General features: G+C 49.0%; 1 protein-coding gene across 2 annotated transcripts; it reads left to right on the top strand.

Annotated features, from left to right (window-relative positions):
• The first annotated feature begins 169 nt into the window (after positions 1 to 169).
• On the top strand, positions 170 to 21,155 carry TMEM179B (transmembrane protein 179B). Of its 2 annotated transcripts, none has more exons than XM_078608695.1 (6): positions 170 to 906; positions 8,481 to 8,650; positions 13,000 to 13,190; positions 14,917 to 15,063; positions 15,200 to 15,278; positions 16,570 to 21,155. In XM_078608695.1, the coding sequence occupies exons 2-6, from the start codon at positions 8,555 to 8,557 to the stop codon at positions 16,735 to 16,737; spliced, it is 681 nt and encodes a 226-aa protein (XP_078464821.1). In that variant the 5' UTR covers positions 170 to 906; positions 8,481 to 8,554; the 3' UTR covers positions 16,738 to 21,155. The 2 variants fall into 2 exon arrangements, with proteins under 2 accessions (XP_078464821.1, XP_078464822.1); XM_078608696.1 differs by lacking the exon at positions 170 to 906 and adding an exon at positions 6,821 to 7,151.
• Positions 21,156 to 23,888: the final 2,733 nt, after the last annotated feature.

A 23,888-nucleotide genomic window follows, 5' to 3' on the forward strand; every position in this document is an offset into this window, starting at 1 on the left:
GCGCGGCTACCCGTAGCGCGCCGATGTCGATTGCCTCCCTGTATCGCCCGGATCGATTCGAGGATCGATGCCTCGGTTGGTGGCGTTTTGTAGTTTTGTCAGTACGCAGCGAATGTCGGGGAGGAGGGGGGTTGTTTGTGTGAGTTGATACAACAGTCGTGCGTTAGTGGAGTTGTGCGTGTGTACGTTTGAGTGTTGCGGCCGTTGATGCATGTGAATAAGGCGAGTATTAGGAATCGTTGCTGTCAACGATTCGAGGAATCGAATCGACGTGCTGATGCGTCCACTCGCTGCATCGTCAGCCTGGGGGCATTCAGAATCTTGATTCAAATACTGCGCGAGGAATCCGATTAGCTATAAAGCTCTTTTTCACAGATGTCCAGTAGTTTGTTTTTGTCCACCCGCCAGGCCCCGTAAACAATTCCACTCGTTCGGTTAAACCCCAAACAAGTCACCGCAGACCCCGTAAAATATATATAATTGTCTCGGCGAATTAAAATGCCAATTAAAAAAACGCAATTTGTTCAACCAAAACAACTTCCGGCTCCCATTGATAAATTCGTCCCGGACGTCGACTATGACGTCGTACGGTGGCCGCGTAGGGACGCGACCGCGCAGCGCGTGAGTCGTGACGTTTAAAAACCACACAAAACGCGTTTTATAAATACACCCCCCCCCCCCCACGGGTCACGCGCCGCGGTTGGCGGCCTCCCAAGAGGATCGGCAACCCTCATCCGTCTCCACCGCGTCGTCCATCGCTCGGCCTCCGAGTTTCCCTGCAGCAGCAACAACAACAACGCGAATTGACATCGCGATTGTTTAAACAACAACAACAACCGCCCGCTGTTTGTCTACGCCGTGTTGCTGCTGCTTCGTGCTGGTGCTGCTGGTGGTGGTGGTTGTTGGGTAAGGCGACGCCATCCGCGATGTTTGTACGAAGACTTTTAAGTTGCAACTTTCACCCCGTCGTAGATCAACAAACACGACGGTGCTGCTGCTGGTGGTGGGGGGGGGAGGCACGACACGCCGACACTATCGTTAACTTGTTGCGAGAGCACCGTTTAGGGGGCCGACAATCAAATAAGTATTCATTGGTGATGTTGGTGGTGGTGGGGGGCAGAAGGGAACGCGTTTCGAGATGGAAGTCCGAGCCCCAGGGAGACGGAGCGGCGAAATCGCCTCCGTGTGCGCGGATTGTTGCTGGGGGGGGGGGGGGCATTCATCCAGCAGTGGATTGGCCGCGCCCCACGACGAAGGCGACCTACACACACACATGGTGTGTAGGGGACACACGGTGTGTGTGTAGGACAACCCTACACATCTACACACGCACGGTGTGTAGGTGTGTGTGTAGGACAACCCTACACACACACACATGGTATGTAGCTCACACATGGTGTGTGTGTGTAGCACAACCCTACACACACACACATGGTGTGTAGCTCACACATGGTGTGTGTGTGTAGCACAACCCTACACACACACACATGGTGTGTAGCTCACACATGGTGTGTGTGTGTAGCACAACCCTACACACACATGGTGTGTAGCTCACACATGGTGTGTGTGTGTAGGTAGCCTTGTGTAGGGTTGTCTTACACACACACATGGAGGGCGTAGGACAACCCTACACACACACACGCACGGTGTGTAGGTGTGTGTGTAGGACAACCCTACACACACGCACGGTGTGTAGGTGTGTGTGTAGCACAACCCTACACACACATGGTGTGTAGCTCACACATGGTGTGTGTGTGTAGGTAGCCTTGTGTAGGGTTGTCTTACACACACACATGGAGGGCGTAGGACAACCCTAAACACACGCACATGGTGTGTGTGTGAAGGGCAACCCTACACACACACACATGGTGTGTAGGTCACACATGGTGTGTGTGTGTAGGACAACCCTACACACACATTGTGTGTGTGTGTGAAGGGTGTAACAGCGTGGTGCGGCAGCAGCAGCAGCTGTGGTCGTGGACACGGCGTGTTTGTTTGTTTTAGAGGGAAAGCGACGATGGGCCAGAGGAGGAAGTGGTTCAGACTCTTTGGTTATTTCGGTAAAGTCACGAAGGTATAAAATAAACATTAGACCACGACGTTTCGGGCGCAACACCAGCAGTTGTTTCTTGCTGTGGTTGTCCTCCCACCTGATGACGGACGCTTGTGTTGCGCCCGAAACTTCGTGATTTAATGTATTTTATTTTCTACCTACGTGACTTTACCGAAAGAACCAAAGAGTATGGATCCGTGCAGTCACGACAACTTCAAATCGAGATTGATGGAGGAAGGGGTTCTTGAGCCTGGACCTGGGCTGGGAGGGGAAGGGAGGTCCACACCTCGGTGCAGCAGCAGCATAGAAGTACAGTCAACATGGGATACATTTTTGGCAGTATCAAAGTATGGAAACATAAGAATGTTTACCCTGTCTGGCAGTAAGCCCGTTTTCAAAAGACGGTGCATATATTTATCACAGCATGTTTTACTGGTAGGAACCTCCTGGTTACACCTGCCCACAGGGGATTATTGTGTCCGTCCGTCGTGCAGGGAGGGGAGGGTGGGGCTGGGTGAGGCGGGGCTGGGTGGGGAGGGGCTGGGTGGGGAGGGGTGGGGTGGGGCTGGGTGGGGAGGGGCTGGTCACCCCGTGGTGCCCTTATAAAACTCAACGTTTAACCTACTCACGCTGACTTGTACCCGCCCTCACAGTCGGCCATATTTGCGGAATACACCACGCCGCCGTTGACCCTGGCCATTGACCGAGCAACCCAACGTTCCTACCAGCTCCTTCCGCAGGACAATGTGTTTTGTCTGCACGTGCAGCACGGGTCCGCGTGGCCAATGCGCTAACTTGGTTTCCTTGCAAAAGGTTTCGATTTGGCGTTTGAACGTCTTCACACCTACCGAGTTTGATTTGCCAGAAAGGGTAAAACCCAATTCTTGTTTCGTTTTTTCCTAAGTTCAGTCGTATCTACCAACCACAAAACCACCCATGCAAGGTTCGCCGACATTGCGTACATCTATTTAGACCGCTCTTATTTATGATCCGTCGTTGTGTATATGGCTACGAGGCGTCGGGGAAACGTGTTGGTTCCAGAGCCTCATGCGGTCCTTTAAAGGACCATGCTATCTCGAAACTCGCATGCCCGTTCCGACAACAAACGTTTCCGCTTGTTGTGTTTTAATGCCCGACGACCCCTGGTGTGCCAGCAACGGCAGCATCACGGTGTTGCATCGAGGTGGTTTACTGAGCGGAATACAGGTAGTCCTCTAGTAATAGGTTTTACCCTTTCAACTGGTACAAAAACTGACACCTTTATACAAGGCATCATGTTTGCAATAACCACAACACAAGAAGTCAAAATGCAAACAAAAAGAAACAACGCTGATGATCTTCTTGGTTCTTTCGGTAAAGTAATGTACAAGGGAAATAATATAATAATATAAATAAAACATGTGGCCAAAACGTCGTGAGAATTATTTTATTATGTTTTATTTTTTTTATTTTTTTATTTCCCTTCTACTTGACTTTACCGAAAGAACCAAGAAGATGAATCCCTGCAGTCACGAACGCTCTAAATCGAAACTTTGATGATGATAATGATATGCACTGTCCTTGAAGTTGATTGGTCCACACCTGAGACAGCCTTTCTTAGAGCCTAGTCTCCATTGGTGTTGGACCAGATGACGCCAGTCCTCTACTTACGACGGAGATGCGTTACGACGACCCCATCGTAAGTCAAAAATATCGTAAGTCGAAGATGGCCTAGCCTACCCAGGAGTCTTAAAGAATGGTGGTAATTTAGCAAAACAGAGCAATTTACAGTACCGTACTGTATAAACTATTTACTGCATGTATTTATTAATTACAACACTGTATTGCACAGTAAAATGTAAAGTAAAAAAAACAAGGTAAATTCTTAGCCTGCCTATATGAACTGCAATTTAATAGAAAGTTTTTTTCAGGAAACACAATCCTATCTGCTATAAAAAAAAACTTTTAACATGCGTTGAACGTACAAGATCGTACCTCGTACGCTGCTGCGTTTGCCTGCCGCGTGAAATGTAAAATATTTTACAATTTTTTCGTATCGCATCGTAAGATCGAAATATCGTAAGTCGGACCCCATCGTAACTCGGGGACTACCTGTAATTGCGTTCGGAGCAGCGTGGTGGAAATCGGGCTTTTGAGTCCTGTAGTATTTTGTTCCACGGTTTCTGTTCTGACTGGTTTACCCCCCTCAGCCTCTGCATACCTGACCGGAGAGTTTTAATTGATTTTCCAATTTATGCGTCATCAGCATGCGGATTTGGGTTGTGGCCCCGTAAGCATCTCGGAAGGTACAAATATTAACAAATAACAGTTAAGGGGCCGTCCATAAATGACGTCACGTGATTTTGGACGATTTTTTTACCCCCCCCCCCCCTTCGTCACACGGCGTTACAAAAAGTCAGACCCCCCCTCAAATATGACGTCACAAAGCTCTGCCCCCTCCTCCCCAAAAAATAAAACATGCTTCAAATCGCTTTAAACTATTGTCATTGTAGTGCGTATTTAATTTGGCGCTGCACTTTGATGTTGTAGGAGAAAACATGTATCAAAAAGTCTATTTAATTAAGTAGAACGTGTTGTCTATATTTATTTAAAGTTGCGCATTTTGATGTGACATCACATTTCTCAAACCCCCCCCCTCGTCACATCGTCACAAATGTCTGACCCCCCCCCCCCCAGGTGCGTGACGTCATTTATGGACGGCCCCTAATGGCTGTTCTACTTTTGGCGTTATGTGGTCTAGGCCCTAAAGAAGACTGTCTCTGGTGTAGACCAATCCGTTTCAAAGACAATTCTACATATTAGCAGAGCATGTTTTTGTTTGCATGTTCATCACAAGTACGTGTGGTTAATGCAGACATGATTCCTTGCAAAATGTTTCTGTTTGGTGTTAGAACATCTTAACACGTCCTGTTTTATTGCCAGAAAAGTAAAAACCCTATTCTTAATCAGCTAATGGTATTCGCGGATCTTTTTAAAATTCACATTTGGCGGTGCTTGTGTAGACGGGTTTTCATTTTGATAAGCTTGTATATTGGCGTGCGAAAAGTTGTTCAAGGGTTTGACGGGGTGGCCTCAAGGTCCCTGAGAGGTTGAGGATAAACCCCCCTAGGTAAAGGGTGATGCCACCCAAAGAGAGATATGATCTCCGCAGCTGCACCAGCCAGTACACCGGGGTTCTGTGCTCTGACGGATGAGTTAGAACAGGGGTCGGCGGACACCCGCGGGCTTTGTTACGGACCACATTGCGGCTCTTGAAATATTGAGGGTTTTTTTTCTTTACCGAATTCGATAAAATGTCTTTTGTTATTTTGGTTGCCTATCCCTGACCATGGGAGTTCAGTTTACCATGGGGGTCCCGTTTACCATAGGGGGGGTCCCGTTTACCATGGGAGTTAAGTTTACCATGGGGGGGTCCCATTTACCATGGGGGTCCCGTTTACCATAGGGGGGGTCCCGTTTACCATGGGAGTCCCGTTTACCATAGGGGGGGTCCCGTTTACCATGGGAGTCCCGTTTACCATGGGGGTCCCGTTTACCATAGGGGGGGTCCCGTTTACCATGGGAGTTCAGTTTACCATGGGGGGGTCCCGTTTACCATGGGAGTCCCGTTTACCATAGGGGGGTCCCGTTTACCATGGGAGTTCAGTTTACCATGGGAGTTCAGTTTACCATGAGGGGGTCCCGTTTACCATGGGAGTTCAGTTTACCATAGGGGGGGTCCCGTTTACCATGGGAGTCCCGTTTACCATGGGGGTCCCATTTACCATAGGGGGGTCCCGTTTACCATGGGAGTTCAGTTTACCATGAGGGGGTCCCATTTACCATGGGGTCCCGTTTACCATGGGGGGGGGTCCCGTTTACCATGGGAGTTCTGTTTACCATGGGAGTTCAGTTTACCATGGGGGGTCCCGTTTACCATGGGAGTTCAGTTTACCATGGGGGAGTCCCGTTTACCATGGGGGGGGGGGGTCCCGTTTACCATGGGAGTTAAGTTTACCATGGGGGGGTCCCATTTACCATGGGGGTCCCGTTTACCATAGGGGGGGTCCCGTTTACCATGGGAGTCCCGTTTACCATAGGGGGGGTCCCGTTTACCATGGGAGTCCCGTTTACCATGGGAGTCCCGTTTACCATGGGGGTCCCATTTACCATAGGGGGGTCCCGTTTACCATGGGAGTTCAGTTTACCATGAGGGGGTCCCATTTACCATGGGGTCCCGTTTACCATGGGGGGGGGGTCCCGTTTACCATGGGAGTTCTGTTTACCATGGGAGTTCAGTTTACCATGGGGGGTCCCGTTTACCATGGGAGTTCAGTTTACCATGGGGGAGTCCCGTTTACCATGGGGGGGGGGGGTCCCGTTTACCATGGGAGTTCTGTTTACCATGGGAGTTCTGTTTACCATGGGGGGGGGGTCCCGTTTACCATGGGAGTTCTGTTTACCATGGGAGTTCTGTTTACCATGGGGGAGTCCCGTTTACCATGGGGGGGGGGGGTCCCGTTTACCATGGGAGTTCAGTTTATCATGGGGGGGGTCCCATTTACCATGGGGTCCCGTTTACCATGGGGTCCCGTTTACCATGGGGGGGGGGTCCCGTTTACCATGGGAGTTCTGTTTACCATGGGAGTTCAGTTTACCATGGGGGGTCCCGTTTACCATGGGAGTTCTGTTTACCATGGGAGTTCAGTTTACCATGGGAGTCCCGTTTACCATGGGGGGGGGGGGGTCCCGTTTACCATAGGAGTCTAGTTTACCATGAGAGTCCCGTTTACCATGGGCAGGAGTCAGCGACCTGCGTCTCTTCAAGGACTGCTTCTTGCCGTTGTTTTATAAAAGATCACCACCATCTCGTATTCACCACACAGTGCATGGTGGCTCTTGACATTTTGAGTGTTTTATTGTTTGTTATGTTGGTTGCTGACCCCTGAGTTAGAAGCTTCCTTAATCAGGAGAACATTTATTTAAAGTAGCGATCATTCCAGTGACATCACTGCGCTGACCGTGTTACACGTACTTTTTTTTTTCTCTCTCAAGATATGTCGGCTGAAAAATCCCACGGGATCGATGGACGCATGCAATCGCAAACACGTGGCAACACGTGTGTACACACATTCACACGCAAGTTGTTTTCGTTGGGCGTCACGGTCAAATATTTTAGTTTGACAAATGAATCGAGGCATAGCTTGGGTATGTAGCTGAAAGAAATGCATGTGTTGTTGAGGGTATGAAAAGAGGAACCGGTGATATCGTTGCGAAACGTGCACCCCCCTAATGGAACATCTTCGCCGGTTAGAAACATTTAGGCTGGCCTGCTAACGATCCATCCTGGGTTTAACCATATATATGTGTGTGTGTGCGTCTTAAGTCGATGTGTTTCTATGTGTGTGGGTTAATGTCTGTGTGTAAGTCCATGTGTGTGTCTGCCTTTTTTGCCCGAGCAACGCCGTGTCCTTACCGCTAGTCGTTGCATAAAAGCTTGAGTGGTTGTTTTTTAATTCCCTTGTAACAGCTTTAAATTACAAAAGAAGAGACATTGCTTGCGTGTTTTATGCTGCTGGCCACTGGTCTGATCTGGTTGGGTTGTGGGGTTATGTAGGGAAGGAATGCCTTTGGTTGGGTTGGGGAGGTTTACTTGCGATATGTTAACTTCCTCGCCAAGTATACAGGAGGTTGTGGATTAGATCCCGAACCTCTGACGCCTGTATATTTGAAGTTTGCATGTTCTCCCCGTGGTCGCGTGGATTATTCTCTGGGTTTTCAGATTTTTCCCTCTTAAACGCATGTTTCTAAATGTGGAGTATTTGGCTGCTACTATAAATTTCCACGTGAGAATCCACTTCGTTCATCTATAATTTGTAATAAAGGCCGCTTATTAAAAAGCGCGACTCTATATAGCTCAGTGGGCCTTACCTGGTAAAATAAAAAATAGTAACATTTTGAGTGCTTGGTCCGGTCAGGTGAAGTAAGTCAGAGAAAGATGACCAGGTCAGGTATTTGAGGAGCCTTTCAGGTATGGCCAAGTCAAGTAAGGTCGGGTTTCATTGAGTAATGGAGGACGTAGAGTATATGGTGAGGTGGTTGCGGTTTGGAGGAGTTTAATTCACATTGTTAGAATCAGAATATTTAAACTGGAAGAATCCGATGAGCTATGAAGCTGATTTTCACAGATGTCCAGTCGGGGCGGGTCAGAACGTTACAGAAACATTCGATACAGAAACACGATAGGAGTGCAAAGTATAAGAAAGGTAAACAAATTGCTTACAAAAAAAATAAACAATTGTTTTTTCTTACCAGGTACAGCCCACTGAGGTGTTAACTTATTTTTCAGAAGCGCCCTGGCCACAAATACTAGCTCAACAAAGTGGCTCTTCATGTGGAAATGTATAGCAGCGAAATACTCTCAATGAATGTTTCTGAATGTGGACAGGTGCGGTTGGGCAGGAAAGTCCAGGACAGGCTCTGCTCTCCCTGGGGGAGAAGAGGAGAAGGAGGAACTGAGGGATGACGAACCACCTCTTCCTCGTGTTGGAGAACACTCTCTATGCCGCCGCCTTCCTATCCGGCCTCATCGTGGCTACGGCCATGGCGATAACGCAGGTACGTGTGTACGTGTGTACGTGTGTACGTGTGCACGTGTGCACGTGTGCACGTGTGCACGTGTGCACGTGCGCACGTGCGCACGTGTGCACGTGTCTGCGTGCGTACGCGTGTTTGGTGGCCACCCACCCCCTCTTGTGCCGTGCCGGCCTTCATAGGTGCTCCCCTAACAGCACTTGCCCCAACAGTCTGTTATGGCTACATGGGGGATCTTTGTGGTAGTAGTGAGGAGCGGTAGTGTAGAGCGGTGGTCCCCAACCTTTTTGGCACCAGGGACCGGTTTCGTGGAAGACAATGTTTTCACGGACCGGGTGGGGGGGGGTTAATCTTTGGGTCTTTTCCCCCTTTTCAAAGACGCTCTCCAGCAACGTTTGTTTTTTTACTCATTGTGGCTACTAGGGGTGAGAGCTTGTGGGCTCGCCAACACTGTGACTGAGACAAGTGCGCAGTGCGAGAAAGAGGCGCGGATGGAAGTGGTCAATAATAAAACAATGGGGGCAGACCACGCGCGGACTCACTGCTCTCGCCTCCTGCTGTGCGGCCTGGTTCCGAACAGGCCATGGAACGGTACCGGTCCACGGCCCGGGGGTTGGGGACCCCTGGTGTAGAGGTTAGCACGCTGTGCTACAAACCCGGCGACCCGAATTCGATTCCTGCTCACAGCCAACATAGGTAGCGATTATCTGAATCGGTCCTAGGCCTCTCCTAGGCTGACAAAGGGTGCCAAGCGTGGTGTTGACCAACCACCCCCTCGTGTGCCGTTCCGACCTTCATCGGGACTCGCTAGCAGTACTTGCCCCGACGGTCTTTGTGGTAGTAGCGTCGTAGTTGGCACACTGCACTATAAACCCGGCCCGCTTGAGTTTTATTTACAGTCATAACTGATGTTAGTGGTGATTATCTACAATGTCGGTAGCCAACTGGCATCTCCCGAGCCGCATGAGGCTCTGTAATCCACCACGTGCGGCTCTATCCAAGTGGCATAATGTAGAAACTACTATCACAGTAGCAAAGAATAATGAATGTCTCCTGTGCTGTGCCGAAAACTGTCAATATACATACACTTATGGGTACATTTTGGCTCTTGGTCTGTTACGGGTTTACAACCCCTGATCTAGCACCAGATCTGGCCCTTCCTTAGATTGACTCGACCTTAAACGAGTACCCGGTGCAGTGAAAACAAAATGGGCATTGGCAGGGACATAGGTGGTGTTTCTGGCCATATTAAACCCCATGGCTTGAAAATCATCACATGATAGACACATTTTTGAGTATGCATGGTGCTGGCCACATGTGTTCTGCTGACCTTAATAGGTACTCTCTAACAGGACTTTCCCTCGCAGTATGAATTGCTCAGTGAGGAAACTGTGACTTGTTGCGCTTGTGTAACACAAAGCATCATAAATAGCTGTTTCCAGAATTTGGTATTTGAAGGCGTATCAGTATGACTGAATGTGAATAAACCACCCAGAATGTGATTGATCTCACCACTTCTCAGAAGCTAAGCAGAGTTGAGCCTTGGTGCTTCTTGAATTTACGACACGATGCATAGAACAGGCATTGCACGCTGTTGCGAGGCTCCATTGTAATCCAAGGCAGTGCAGAAAAACCCATTGTGCTGAACTATACTTGTGTAGGGGAGTAGTGGGTGACGTCACGTCACGCTCGCCCTCGGAGAGAGTGGCGTCGCAAAACGTGACGTCAGGCGGGCCTTGGGGGATGGTGACGTCATGCCCGGGGGGGGGTATTTAAAGGGGGACCCGGGATGTAACCGGGGTTCGTCGGGGGTAGGAGTGGGGACTCGGGGTAGTTGATCCTCACACGAGGCTAGGGGAGGCTACTCCGCCCGACCGGCCGAGGTTGGGGGTAGTCCCGGCCCGGGGCAGGGTGGAGAGCCGAGTTAGCCGGAGTTGTAGGGATCACGGTACCCTGTCTCCTGGGGAGTTATAGGCTAGGGTGGTTTTGATTCTGCGTGAGCCCTCGATAAACTTGGGGTGAGCCTCTAACGAAACCTGCCTCGGATTCATACATTGCGCCGCAACAACTACACCGTCTTTGATCCCCACCTCATCAACCCAGGGTGGGGGGAGCGCTTCATCCAACAGTGGATGAACACTCAAGGCTCCGCAGCAATGTTTTAACAACCCTCCACTTGCCCTACTGCTATCTCCTCTTCCCTTTTATCTCCCCTTCGATTGGTAGTCTTCCAACACATTCTAATCTCTGCACAATCCGTCAAGCTCCGGATAACTGGCTTGCGCAAAGACCACATCTGACAGTTAAGATTTCGTTACCTTTTCCTTAAACTAAAACATTTTCACAACCTGGTTTGGTTGTCATATTGTGGTACTTGCAACAGAGCAGTGGCACAATGGACAGTGCAGTGCACCATCTTCGCGGCGACCTGAATTTGAATTCCAGTGACGGCTAACATAATTGGCGAGTGATATCTCAACCAATCCTCGGCCCCACATTCTACCTGCATTGTTGCAATGTAGTGAACTATGGTCGCACGACCTCCCTAACCCACGTGACATGGTGAGGGCTGCATCCAGCATTAGTAAGGGCGCCCCGATGACAAGACGTTAACTTCCTCACCTGGTATACAGGAGGTCGTGGGTTTGATCCCGACCCTGACGCCTGTATCATTGCTGTTTGCATGTCTCTCTTGATCGCATGGATTTTCCTCTGGGTTTTTCCTCCAGATTTAGAATCAGCATGCGTTTAGAGTATTTGGCTTCTATAAATTTCAGGACGATAAGCCACTTCGTTGGGCTATCATGTGTGGCCAGGTCACTTCTTTAAAAGAGCTATGTAGCTCAGTGGGCCTTACCTGGTAAAATAAAAAAAATGTGTTTAGATTAACAAAGGGCTGAACATTATTTGCATCGTGGTACTAACCTAGCCGGGTGGCCCTATGGTACTCGACTCACAAGTGGAAGGTGGTGAGTTCGTATACCAGCCATGAATCGAGACGAGCACATTACCCCCCCCCACCAGGGGATTGTAAATGGTTACCACTTTGTGGGTACTGCACAGCATCGTGTCCATTTACCAAGGAATTGTGGAATTCCACCACTGGCAGTGGAGATGAGCACCACCGCAGCACCCGTTTCACCAGGGAGACATTTTGAAGTTGACTTTGTGACAGCAGTTTCCACATTTGTTACATTCAGCTGAGTTTTAAAATTAATAACACTTTCATAGGCCAATTGCACCCACATCCCAAAGCCGAACAGAGTGCCCATACACTGCAGCCGCAATGTGACCGACTGAGGCGGCCCTGTTTCAGGACAAGAGCTGTTTTGTGTTCACATGCAACACAGCCTTAGCTCACATCACATATTTTTCAAGCCTGCGGCATGGAAGGTTTTTGGCGTAGGCTTTATTTTCTGATGAATGTACCCTGCGTTAAAAATAAAAATTGAGTCGACTCAGTTATGGCGGTCAAAATGGGAAACCTGTGCACGTCCTGCAATTTTGGTTAAATTCAGAGCTCGCCACGAAGAGTCTTTGTTTTTGACCAAGCCATTCATCCCTCTGGGGGGGGGGGGTAGGTTAAAAAAGTATCCGTCAATATATTATAGACTGGACACTGCTGAGGTGTGTTAATGCCTGTCTCACCAAAGGTACTTAGTCCCTATTTGGCCCGCTAAGGGAACTCCAGTCATCCTCGCAAGCAGCTTTTGCTAGCCAGTGCATCGCGCGCTTTCAGATGCGCTTCCGCGACCGTCTGGAACGCTCTTCCTTCCGATATTAGAAAGCCACTGGAGCTATGTGCACTTTTAAAAATAGATTTAGAACTAATTTCTTTAGAACCGCTTTTGTGTTTAGTTTGTTGGTCTTCCCCCGCACCACCCGATTATTACAGTTGGATATACGTAAGGTGCGAAGGAAGTTCAACATACGTGCAACACTTATGTGCACCGCCTGGTCGACACCCAGGGAAGATGCCTATGGCAGTAATGACTGTGGATGCTGCCAGGCTGTACAGAATTTAACGAATACCCGAGAGTGCACAAAAGTGCAAGTCTCGACAAGCCAAAGTGAGGTCGGAGATTGCTTGTCATTCATAGCTGGCCAGGTGGATCAGCGGCAGAGTGAGTGCATCGCAGTTTGAAGGTTGCGAGTTCAAATCCTGGTTCAATATCCCCTCCTTTTACCCACTCCCCCGCCCCATTTACGGCTCAGCTGCGTCCGGACGGTTCTCCACGATCGTCGATTCCCGGATTTGCAAGCTGTCCGCTTGCATATCGGGCTCGCCTTTGGTGAAAATAAAAGTAAACAAATTCCAAATCTTCAACATACGTATAAGGTTCCCCGCCTGTGGCGCATGCGTGTGCGAGCAGGGAGCGTTTTCTGGCGGGTGCGTTCTCTACGGGGAGGCGGAGGTGAAGGCGGGAGGCGTGGCGAGCGTCGCGCACTTTGGGAACGTGTCGGCCTGCACCTTCCCGCTGGCGGCGGGGGTCATGGGTGCCGTCTACGCCTTCTGCAGCATCCTCTACTGGCTGCACGCCGCCTGCACGGAGGACGCACGCAGGTGCAGCCGCCGTGTGTTGAACAAAAAGTGTCTTTTACCCCGGTTTATTTCCAATCTCAAAATCGGTGTCTTATCACGAGAGAAAGTATACATTTGAAAGTTTGCAGAGGAGTACATTTTGCTAAAGGTGATCCTGTAGAAGTTAATATCACAGAACTAGTTCTGAGATTGAATTCACCACTTGTCCACTAGTGGCGCTGAATAGTCCCGCGTGTCATGCGATATATCAATGTTTGACGCATGGGAGTGAAATTAATATTTTTTTTGTTGGAGTGAAGTGAAAAACCGAATGAAAGCGAAATATTTGCAGTCATTGACGATTGCGATTAAACCTGGTTTAATTGCAGGCCGCCGCTTAAAGATGGATTCAAACATCAGTAGTGTTGCTGGCCTAGTGTTTTGACCCTTAAGCCACCCTGTGATCTCACACGGTGCATGTGTTACACTGCATGCCTGCAGATGCTGCCACATTACTCTGTCTCTTGCGAGCGCAGCAGTACATGATACCAACACGGGGAAATGTTTACAGGGCTTGCACTGGGGGAGAGGGCGATGTCCGATGTACTGCTGCAATTGTAGTAGCCAACGTATTGTGGCGGTGTCTGTTCGTATAACGATATGCAGGGGTGGTCAGTGCCCCTCACACACTTTTTTAAGAGCAATTAAGTGACCTTTAATTATAACCTTTCCATGGGTGACTAAAAGTCTCTTTTTCCATGGGTTCGCTACTTTGGTAGTGCCATTTATTTAAGTATCTAGGATATACCAACTGAGATTCAAGACTAATTTCAGACGGTCGTTACAATGGGGATGATGTTTGGTCAGCACCTCCTGAATACCAATAAATAATATCTATTCAAACTTATTGAAAAAAATCTTCTTGATAATGTCATGCTTGTGGGAGAAACTGGAGTGTTCGGAGAAAATCCCACGCATATGAGCAGATAATGCGTAGGATCGTGAAGCCTCTTGCCATACTTCCACCTCGTGGCTGCCTCGTAGCTCTGCAGGTAAAGAGTCTCGCAGTGTGCAGTGATCTCCAATTGATCCTCCGACTCTGGGCTGGGTTACATGCGTGCGCCACAACGCCGGAACAAAGGCCGATTGTGTTTTGCGTTTCTTCTGCATGGTATGTTTAATCAGAATCTTTATTTATCCTGGAGAAATATGATGAGCACGAAGCTATTTTTCCACAGATGTCCGGTGATCTGGGCAAACTGCACAGTTTATCATTGGCTAGATTCCAACTGGGAGAGCCGATGAAAGCTCATTCGCTGGCTCATGTATCAATGTGCCACTTGATAAATAGCCGGCCAGTGGCACTTTGGTCAGAGCATTGAGCTCAGAATTGAGATGTCGCGAGTTCAAATCCTAGTTAGAGGCGTTGGCGTGTCTCGGTTTATGTTGTCATGCGTGCGTGTGCATAGGCCGGTGTGGGGAGCGGTAGTGGAGCAGTTTGCACATTGTGCTACGAACCCAGTAACCCGAGTTCTATTCCCGCTCACAGCCAACACCAGTGACGATTATCTGAACCGGTCTTCTAGGTCGATTCAGCCTCAAATGACTACCTGGTGTGGTGTGTAAACATCGCCACTGGGGAGAAAAAGGCGCCGGGGCGTGGTGTTGGCCACCCACCCCCTCGTGTGCCGGCCTTCATAGGTGCTCGATAACAGCACTTGCCCTTAAGTTTCGTTAAAGGCTGTCTGGGGAATGTTTGTCTTTGCAGGCCGGCGTGGTGGGGTGGTGTGGCGAGCGTGGTGGCGGGGGTGTTGGCGCTGCTGTTGCTGGTGAGCGGCTGTGTGCTGCGTGTGGGGCTGGGCCGCTGGTGCGAGTCTCTCATCACCGCCTCCGCCAAGGTGCACCCGCTGCACAGGTAACGGCACCAGCACGCACACACGCGCTCATGTGCGCACACTTAACACGCGCAACAAAGGCAAACACCCTACAACTCCCCCCCCCACTGCATAGACTTTAACAGCCTGTTGGTGCATGCACGTGTGTCCACACAGCTGCAGGGACGCACAGGCGTTGAACTGGACCGACAGCCACAATGGAGCACGGTTCTACGATAACGTCATCTCTGGGGAGGTGAGCTGGCTTGGCAGCTGTGAGTGTGTGTCTGTGCGCTGTGGTGACGCCACTTCGTGCCGAATGGTGGCTGTTGTTTGTGTGACTGTACGTGTGTACGTATCAGAGGTCGCAATCGGGTACCCGATACCCGTACCTGATCCAATACTCTGTTACCCGTACCCAGCCGGGTACCCAGCCGGGTACGGGTACCCGTTTGCGACCCTGGTGCGGCCAGGTACGGGTAGGCCGTGAGTCACTGGTGAGTAACCGTTTGTCACTCATTTCCCAACGTCTTGTCTGTTCTCACAATTCAAGTTCCTTGAATCAACCCACCCGCGCCTGCAACATGGCTTCATCCCAGAGGTCGCAATCGGGTACCCGATACCCGTACCCTACCCGATACCCATTTGCGACCCTGGTGCGGCCGGGTACAGGTACGGGTAAGGAATCAAAATCCGTTTGCGACCTGGTACGTATGCGGGCCTGACCTGTGAGCTGTCGGTGAATCCTTCAACACCTCACGTGACCTCAAAGCGCATCTACCTTGGCACAAGTGCCTTGGTGACGTCGCCACCGCTTAGTGGCGAATGGCGGTGGTGGTGTTGCGCACGCGTGTGTACCTGCTGTACACACAGTGCTGTCTGTAAGCCTGACAATGCCTTTAGCTGGAGTGACACTGGTTATATACAAGTAACTAATGACACGACTCATAATTATCGGATCGATTCCTCAACGAATCCGTGAACAGGAAAATAATTGGGGGCAAACGAGTCGCCTCTGTTCCCGCGTGCACCGCTTACCGTGAAGTGTTTTGCAAGACTTGGCGATATCATCGGCGTGGTCAGTTTTATTACGCTAAGCGTGACTAGTAAGGGGGTTGATCACAATTTTCAGTCCATTATTTGGCTTCACTAATTGTCCCAATTCGCGATACAATGTACACGCTGTTTTTGCATGCGTGGACCTGCTGGTTTGATTGACATATGAGGTGCGGTGTGTACTTATATGTATATATGTTGAACTTCTTTTGCACCGTACGTAGCCAATTGTGCTAATCGGAGGTGTGCTTGGCATATTGCGTGCATGGCATATTGTGTAACGTGAAAAGAAGTGTGTTGTGTCTGCCCCATACAGCTTTATTTGTGGACCTGCTTCTTCGTGCGGTTCATGTGTATGTGCATGCCGTATGGCGCTGTCTCTCAGACGGCGGTATGGATGGACCTGCCGGTTGGATAAGTACGGTGTGAAAGAAGTTGTACATACATACATACATGAACCCACTGGCGTGTCTTGTATTTATCTCTCATAGACGGCGGTGTGGGTGGACCTGCTGGTGTGGGTGGGGTGCGTGGTGCTTCTGGCCGTGCGGGGCCGCGTGCACGGGGAGCCACCCTTTTCCTCGCTGCCCGCTCCGGCGTCGTGGAGCGAGAGCTCCGTCGGGGAGCACACCCCCATCCTCAGCCCCACCGTCACGTGATCGCCACCGTCACGTGATCGCCACCGTCACGTGATCGCCACCGTCACGTGATCGCCACCGTCACGTGATCGCCACCGTCACGTGATCGCCACCGTCACGTGATCGCCACCGTCACGTGATCCCCACCGTCACGTGATTCCCACCGTCACGTGATCCCCACCGCCCACCGACCACCGTCAAGCCAGCAAAGCCAGTTGCTGCCCGAACCCCACTCACTGCATTGGGAGGGCATCGCAAATACCAAGAGGGAAAAGCAAACAAAATGAAAAGGGGGAGGGGGGGGGGCAGGTTGCAGAGGGTGGATCTAAAAACTTCCCATGTTAGCCCAGGGCGGGGGGGGGGTGGCAGTCCCTGAAATGTCAAGATTTTAAAGTTGGGGGGCCTGACATAAATATGAAAAAACCCAACATAAAATGTATTTTCTCTGGTAAATATCAATTAAATACCACACAGCTCTCAGGCTTGCAAGGGGGGGGGGTGGGTGGGTGTGCTCCCCACTCGCTGGTTGAAGCGTCAGAGGTGGGGCTGGGGTTTGGGTTATGCGTCAGGGATTGGGCTAGAGGCTTTTTTTTCCGTGAGGGATAGGGTTTGCTGGGCGAAGTGGCACACGCCTCTAATGCACCGCTTTCGGAGACAAGGGGTCGGTGTATCATATAGACGATGCGAAACGTGCAAACTAGATGAGTTGCAAGGTGACCACGAAATTGCAGGACAGCAAAAGGATTTCTGAATCCATCTGTGTGGACGTTTGATTAATTGCTGTTCCCTCGCTAAATGTGGTTTTTCTCATCAGTACTCTGGTTTCCTACCACATGCAAAGCTCTGATGAGATTGGCCAACCATTCCAGGCAGAACCCGACTGAAAACGAGTCTTGAGATTCGGCTGGTCTGGTGATTATTCAAACTAGCATCTGCACTTGCTACACCACGAAGGATGTTCGCTCGAAATACAATTTAGATGAAGTAAAATGGATGATGGAACTTATTGTAATTACCGCAGGCATCATATTACGCGTATCTTCTCTTATGCAACAAATTATTAGAAATCAAGACATTAGTTGTTTCGGGGTGAAGTGGTGATGGTGCAGTGGTTTACGCACAGTGTTACAAACCCGGACATCCGATTCTGGTTCCCAGCCCGCGGCTGTCATCAATGGAGAGTGATATTCAAACCGGTCCCTCCCTTCACCATCCCACACTGTCCTTCGGGGTGAGGTATTGCCAACCTCCATAACCGACGTGGCGTGGGCAAGCCCTAATCGGGAAGTGGCTTAACAAAAAGGGCCGAATATATATTATGTTGCGTAACAATGTAAATAATATGATATTACATCATATCGCATCTGAATATGATATTAATACAGCCTGCCTTGACGTGCCGACGCCGTTTCACGAGCCACTACCACCGCCGTACTGCCCCAGAGGTGGGAGCCGCGTTCAGGAGTTCCTTCCTAAGTAGGTCGCTCAGGTCGTCGTGGTGTTGCACGCTTCGCGCGGCTCAGCCTGCTTGGATACTCGTGGGCAGTATTCACATGCCTAATGAGGCTCTTCTGGACACATGCAGTCCATCGCGCTGACGGGTTCGGACTTGGGTCTGGTTGGCGAGTGTGGTTAGGTTTAGGGATAGTGCGAGGAAGTAGATGGCGAGTTCGTGCTCTGGGTCGAGTGCTGGTCTGGTTGGCTACAGCGTGGTCAGGTTAGTGTTGAGGTAGTTTGTTACAATTTGAGGGTTATGATAAGAGAAAGTGCCGAGTGCGAATAAGGTTCGGGCTCGTGTCTGGAGAGTTCGTTCGGATTCACGTTTAAGTTTATTTTGTTTCATCGGGTGAGATCTCAAGAGACCAGATCGGTCTCAATTGCAATTAGATCGATTAGGGGTAGAGACTGTGCTTGGTTGGGTAGTGAACTCCACATGTTCACGTGGTTGTTCATCTACCCCTCTTTCCAAACACGGCCTTGTTAGAGTTTATTCTCTTTTTGCTCGTGTTCACAGCACTGGCAAGTGAACGTTTTCAAAACCACTGCATTGTGCCCCCTCCCCCCGCTCATTCGCTTTCAGTCAGACTAAATCCGAAACAATCGGCCAGCCGACTGTATATATCAGTGCTGCTGCAGCTGGTGGCACTGTGCTCACGGCACTGGAAGATTGAAGGGTTCACATCGGGGTCAAATCTTCATAATCGCTGTTGGGCCGGTTAAAACAAGTCACTTCTTTTGTGAGTTTGACAGCACTCGTCCTATTCAGAGCTGGTCCCCTGACAAATTAACGTGGAATTTACACCTTGGTGCAGGGCTGTCAACAGACCAGGATCACCCCGTGGCTTGTCTAAGCAGGGAGAGACTTTCACTTTTGCCTGACTTTGACTCTGATGTGATAATAGAATCAACATTTGGAACACTCCATGCCACTCCTCTGCGTAGTTTTACATTTTTCGACAATTTAAGGTCGACAAGCCAATGCGATTGTTCCGTGACTTTTGTGAATGCCGTTTTGGCTCCAATGAGGTCGCATGATTGACTACCACTTTAGTGGGTCACAGTGAACGTTAACTTCGAGTCAGTTTTGGAGAAGCAGTTGGTGCGGAGGTTTAACGCCACTTTTCTTACAGCACTGCCTTGGCATGGCTGTCCCTCGTTCTTTCTCCGCTTTGCTGGTTGGCCCCTCCACGCAGCTCGCTCGCTCGCTTTGTGCGTTGCATCGATGCTTTCTTGCTTCGGAGGACTTATTTCTTTTGGCGGGTGCCATCTTTTTCTCAAGATGGCACCCGCCATATCTACCTGCTGATCCTCGTACACATTACCGCCCACCACTTGCTAACACCTCGCCTGACCTGTGCGCTTTATTAACGCACGCTACATGCACATTACACCTTCTGCCCACGAAACGGATGATCCGCAATTCTTACCAACGTCACAGTACTCCTTACACATTGCATGCGCTCCTTACACACTGCGACGACAACAACAGTAACAACCGTTTCAAATTATATCGCGTCTAAATGCAACCGCATCTGAAGACGCTCTGAGGGGTAGAGTGGGGTGGTGGTGGGGAGGGGGTGATGGGCAGATTGACGGTTAGGGGCAGCCGGGGAAGAACTGATGAGTCCCAGGGCATCCTGTACTGCAGAGGTCTCCAACCTTTTTGGCACCAGGGACCGGTTTCGTGGAAGACAATTTTTTCACGGACCAGGGGGGGGGGGGGGGGGTTCATCATTGGGTCGTTCCCCCTTTTCAAAGAAGCTCTCCAGCGACGTTTGTTTTTGACTCATGTTGGCTAGGGGTTAGCAGCTTGTGGGCTCACCAACACTGTGACCGAGACAAGTGCGCAGTGCGGGAAAGAGGCGCGGACGGAAGTGGTGAATAATAAAATAATGGTCTGGGCCACGCGTGGACTCACCGCTCACCACTATGCGGTGTGTAGAGTGTGTACACACGCGGACTCACCGCTCACCACTATGCGGTGTGTAGAGTGTGTACACACGCGGACTCACCGCTCACCACTATGCGGTGTGTAGAGTGTGTACACACGCGGACTCACCGCTCACCTCCTGCTGCTGTGCGGCCTGGTTCCTAGCAGGCCACGGACCGGTACCAGTCGGCGGCCCGGGGGTTGGGGACCCCCCTGCTCTACTGGGTCGGGCCCATCCACCAACGAACCCCAGGGTGTCTATGGGGAGGGCAGGGCCCGTGACGTGCACCTCTCGCCAATATGGACGCCACGTTGGCGAGATGTTAACTATCTCACCTGGTGTGCAGGAAGTCGTGGGTCCGATCCCGACCCTGATGCCTGCCTGCTGTATATTTGGAGTTTGCATGTTCTCTCTCCCCGTGGTCGTGTGGATTTTCGTCCGGGTCCTTTGGGGTTTTTCTCTCCGCATTGGAAACATGCTTTTAGAGTATTTGGCTGCTATAAATTTCCACGTGAAAAAAACACTTTTGAGATGTCATCTGTGGCCAGGTCGCTTCTAAAAAAGAGTTGTATCAGTGGGCCTTACCTGGTAAAATATCACATTTTTAGTTTATATTCATTTCTAACATTACCTGCACAGATTGCCAACGCATCACGTGTACTTCCCACCAGTATACTACATATTTTTCCATACCAATATCTTTTTAATGTTGGGTAACTTGCCTTGGTTAATATTTAATAATAATAATAGTAATATTATAGTGATACCTATGCAGTGCCTTATGCAAAAATCTAATTTAAACGCACTTTATATTTCGATTTAAAGCTTTCGTGACTGCAGGGATTCATCTTCTTGGTTCTTTCGGTAAAGTCACGTAGAAGGGAAGTAATAAAATAATAAAAATAAAACATAATAAAATTTCGATTTAAAGCTTTCGTGACTGCAGGGATTCATCTTCTTGGTTCTTTCGGTAAAGTCACGTAGAAGGGAAGTAATAAAATAATAAAAATAAAAATAAAACAATTGTTTTATTATGTTTTATTTTTATTATTTTATTACTTCCCTTCTACGTGACTTTACCGAAAGAACCAAGAAGATGCACTTTATATTATTTCCAAATCCGGTGTAGCACTTACGTGATTTGTAATTGGTAATATTTGACAGCCATTATGTAATAATTATATGAACAAACGTGGTCATAATTAAATACCTAGAAATATCAAACCTCTCAACCACATGGTTTTCCTTGGAATTTGCAGTGCACGTGTGTATGGCTGCTGGCACATGTAGCTAGTTGTGAGCCTTGCCTTGTATTACAGAAGTTCCCTGGTCTGTCTTATTGGGCAGTGTAATACAATGTAAGCTACTTGGAAGTTCTGATAGAGCGTTGTAGAAGTAGCAGGAAAAGGAGGTTCTGGTAGGGCGAGCGTGTATGCAGGACGGAGGACTGGTTACCGAGGCAATGGTTGGTCAGCAAAGGAGAAAAAAAACCAGATGGTATTATTGATGGCACTCTTAAGAGCAAACCTTGGACATCAGGTGTTCGACCGCGTAACAGTTAAGGGATCTCGCAGAAGGAAAGAAGCGATAAGATGCGGTGTCGCCAACATCATTGCCCCTCACTTTCTAACACCTTTTAAGATTAAGCCTTGGGCCCACGCCTTTCGCCGCACCATATTGAGTATGAGCTGTTCAAATCCTGTTTAGGGTATTGACCTTTAGCCTTTTACATAAATGTGCCATAATGTCTTGCACTCTTGAGTACTGCAATAATTAATAAAACGGTGATGCCCAATTGTGTTTACTATTGTTATTATAGTTCTCGGCTGCAAAGGAATCAACATTTGCTATAATTCAGAATTTTAATTGTTATTGTAAATGCCAGTAGATGCTAATTTCACTTTCATATTTAATTGCATTAAAGATCCCTTACTATCCTTCATAAAACCTACTTATTTCGCAAATTTCAATGGAATGGGAAATTGAAGAATTTGAACACAAGATTGGTCAGTGTTGCAGAGCAATGGGAGCGACAACTGGACTTTTGTAATCCCTGGTGTAGAGTCTGTGCCTTGATGACTTTCCCAACACAAGTAAGGTCAGAAGCAGTGCCAACCATAATGCAAGAGTGAAATAATAGGCGAACATGCGTGCCGGAATTTATTAGTAATGTACTACGTTACTAACCAATTTAATGTAATGCCACATTTTCAAAGCAATGTAATCGATTACATGATCGCTGCTGACCTTAAAAAACAGTTTGCTGAAACCTCAAACAGCAGTAAGATGATCTGATCATAGCTTGTGTGGAGTGACCCATTAGCTGCTACCGTTTTCATTAATTAAATCTGCTGACACCATAATTTAAGTGGGTCGAAATGTATAATCAATTGGAATAAAGTGATAAATGCGTTTATGCGGAGGAGTAATCTGATTACATCCTGAAAATGTAGTTAAACAGGATCGCAGCATTACTCTGATCTTACAATAATGCTGTATTGCACAATCCTGTTCACGCATCTCGGTAGTTTTTTAATCTGCAAGTACAAATTTAAATTACTATTGTTATTATTTATGTGCACACGCTGCTTACATGGCAGAGTACGCGGTTGATGAAAATTAAAGGAGAGAACGAATTTCAAGTTGCTTGGGTTTTTTAAAATCACTTTTGTAACAGCAGTAAAAAAAAAATGTGCGCACACATGCCCTGGTGGATAGGCAGTGGTGCCCAGGTTTTTACACGACACATTCATGCATTTCTTCGCTTTCATCTACTGACCAACGATAAGTAAATATTTGTTTTTGTGTAGTTTTCTGAAGTCTCGCTACATCGGCAGCTGTTGTTGTGATGTCTCTGCTCCAAGTCTTGTGCTCCCCCCCCCCACCTCTATGGTCAAATAACCCCGCGCGGATTACGGAGGCCCTCATCCAGCAGTGAATAGTGAATCGACCAAGTGATGTACATGATGAAATCCTGCCCCAGGTAGCACTGTGGTTACAGAGATTTAGGTGCGCAATTGAGAGGACTGCATTTTCAAATGGCAGAGGTCAACTCCGTGATTGATTCGTTAAAATGAAAACCCACTTTGTCGGAAATAACGGTGGTCATCACGTGGAGAAATTTGACCCGGACAGTCTGGGAATTGCCATCTGCGTTTGGGAGGCAGGAGTTAATTTGGGCCGAGATCTGGCGGCATCGTATTGAACTTCATAACACCTTACTGCACAGTTTATACTGGTAGGAAACTCCTGGTTACACCAGCCCACAGGGGATTATTGTGCCCGTCATGCAGGGAGGGAGGGGCTGGGTGGGGAGGGGCTGGGTGGGATGGGGCTGGTCACCCCGTGGTGCCCTTATAAAACTCAACGTTTAACCTACTCACGCCGGCTTGTGCCCGCCCTCACAGTCGGGCATATTTGCGGAATACACCACGCCGCCGTTGACCCTGGCCATTGACCGAGCAACCCAACGTTCCTACCAGCTCCCTCCGCAGGAATGTGTTGATAGAACGAGGGCCGACTCAGAAACATAACCGGATTCAGTCGCGTGGCAAAGGTGGTGGTGACCCTGGTGTTACCTCGGTGCTTGTTTGAGGAGGGAGCCGCCTAAAACCCCTGAAGGCCCAGACCCAGAAATCCTCAACACTATCATGAGCGATTTGAAGTTTTCGTGACTGCAAGGGTCCGTACTTTTTTTTTGTAAAGTCACGTAGGTAAAAAATAAAATGAAAACAACTAAAT

This window comes from Lampetra planeri, chromosome 30, assembly GCF_965212315.1.
Source record: "Lampetra planeri chromosome 30, kcLamPlan1.2.h2, whole genome shotgun sequence".
Classification (NCBI taxonomy): domain Eukaryota; kingdom Metazoa; phylum Chordata; class Hyperoartia; order Petromyzontiformes; family Petromyzontidae; genus Lampetra; species Lampetra planeri.

Bases quoted from the DNA above. Each gene is read 5' to 3' on its own strand.
- TMEM179B (XM_078608695.1), top strand. From the start codon at position 8,555: ATGACGAACCACCTCTTCCTCGTGTTGGAGAACACTCTCTATGCCGCC. The intron at 8,651-12,999 runs GTACGTGTGTAC...GTGTGCGAGCAG, and splicing joins CGGCCATGGCGATAACGCAG to GGAGCGTTTTCTGGCGGGTG. The intron at 13,191-14,916 runs GTGCAGCCGCCG...TTGTCTTTGCAG, and splicing joins TGCACGGAGGACGCACGCAG to GCCGGCGTGGTGGGGTGGTG.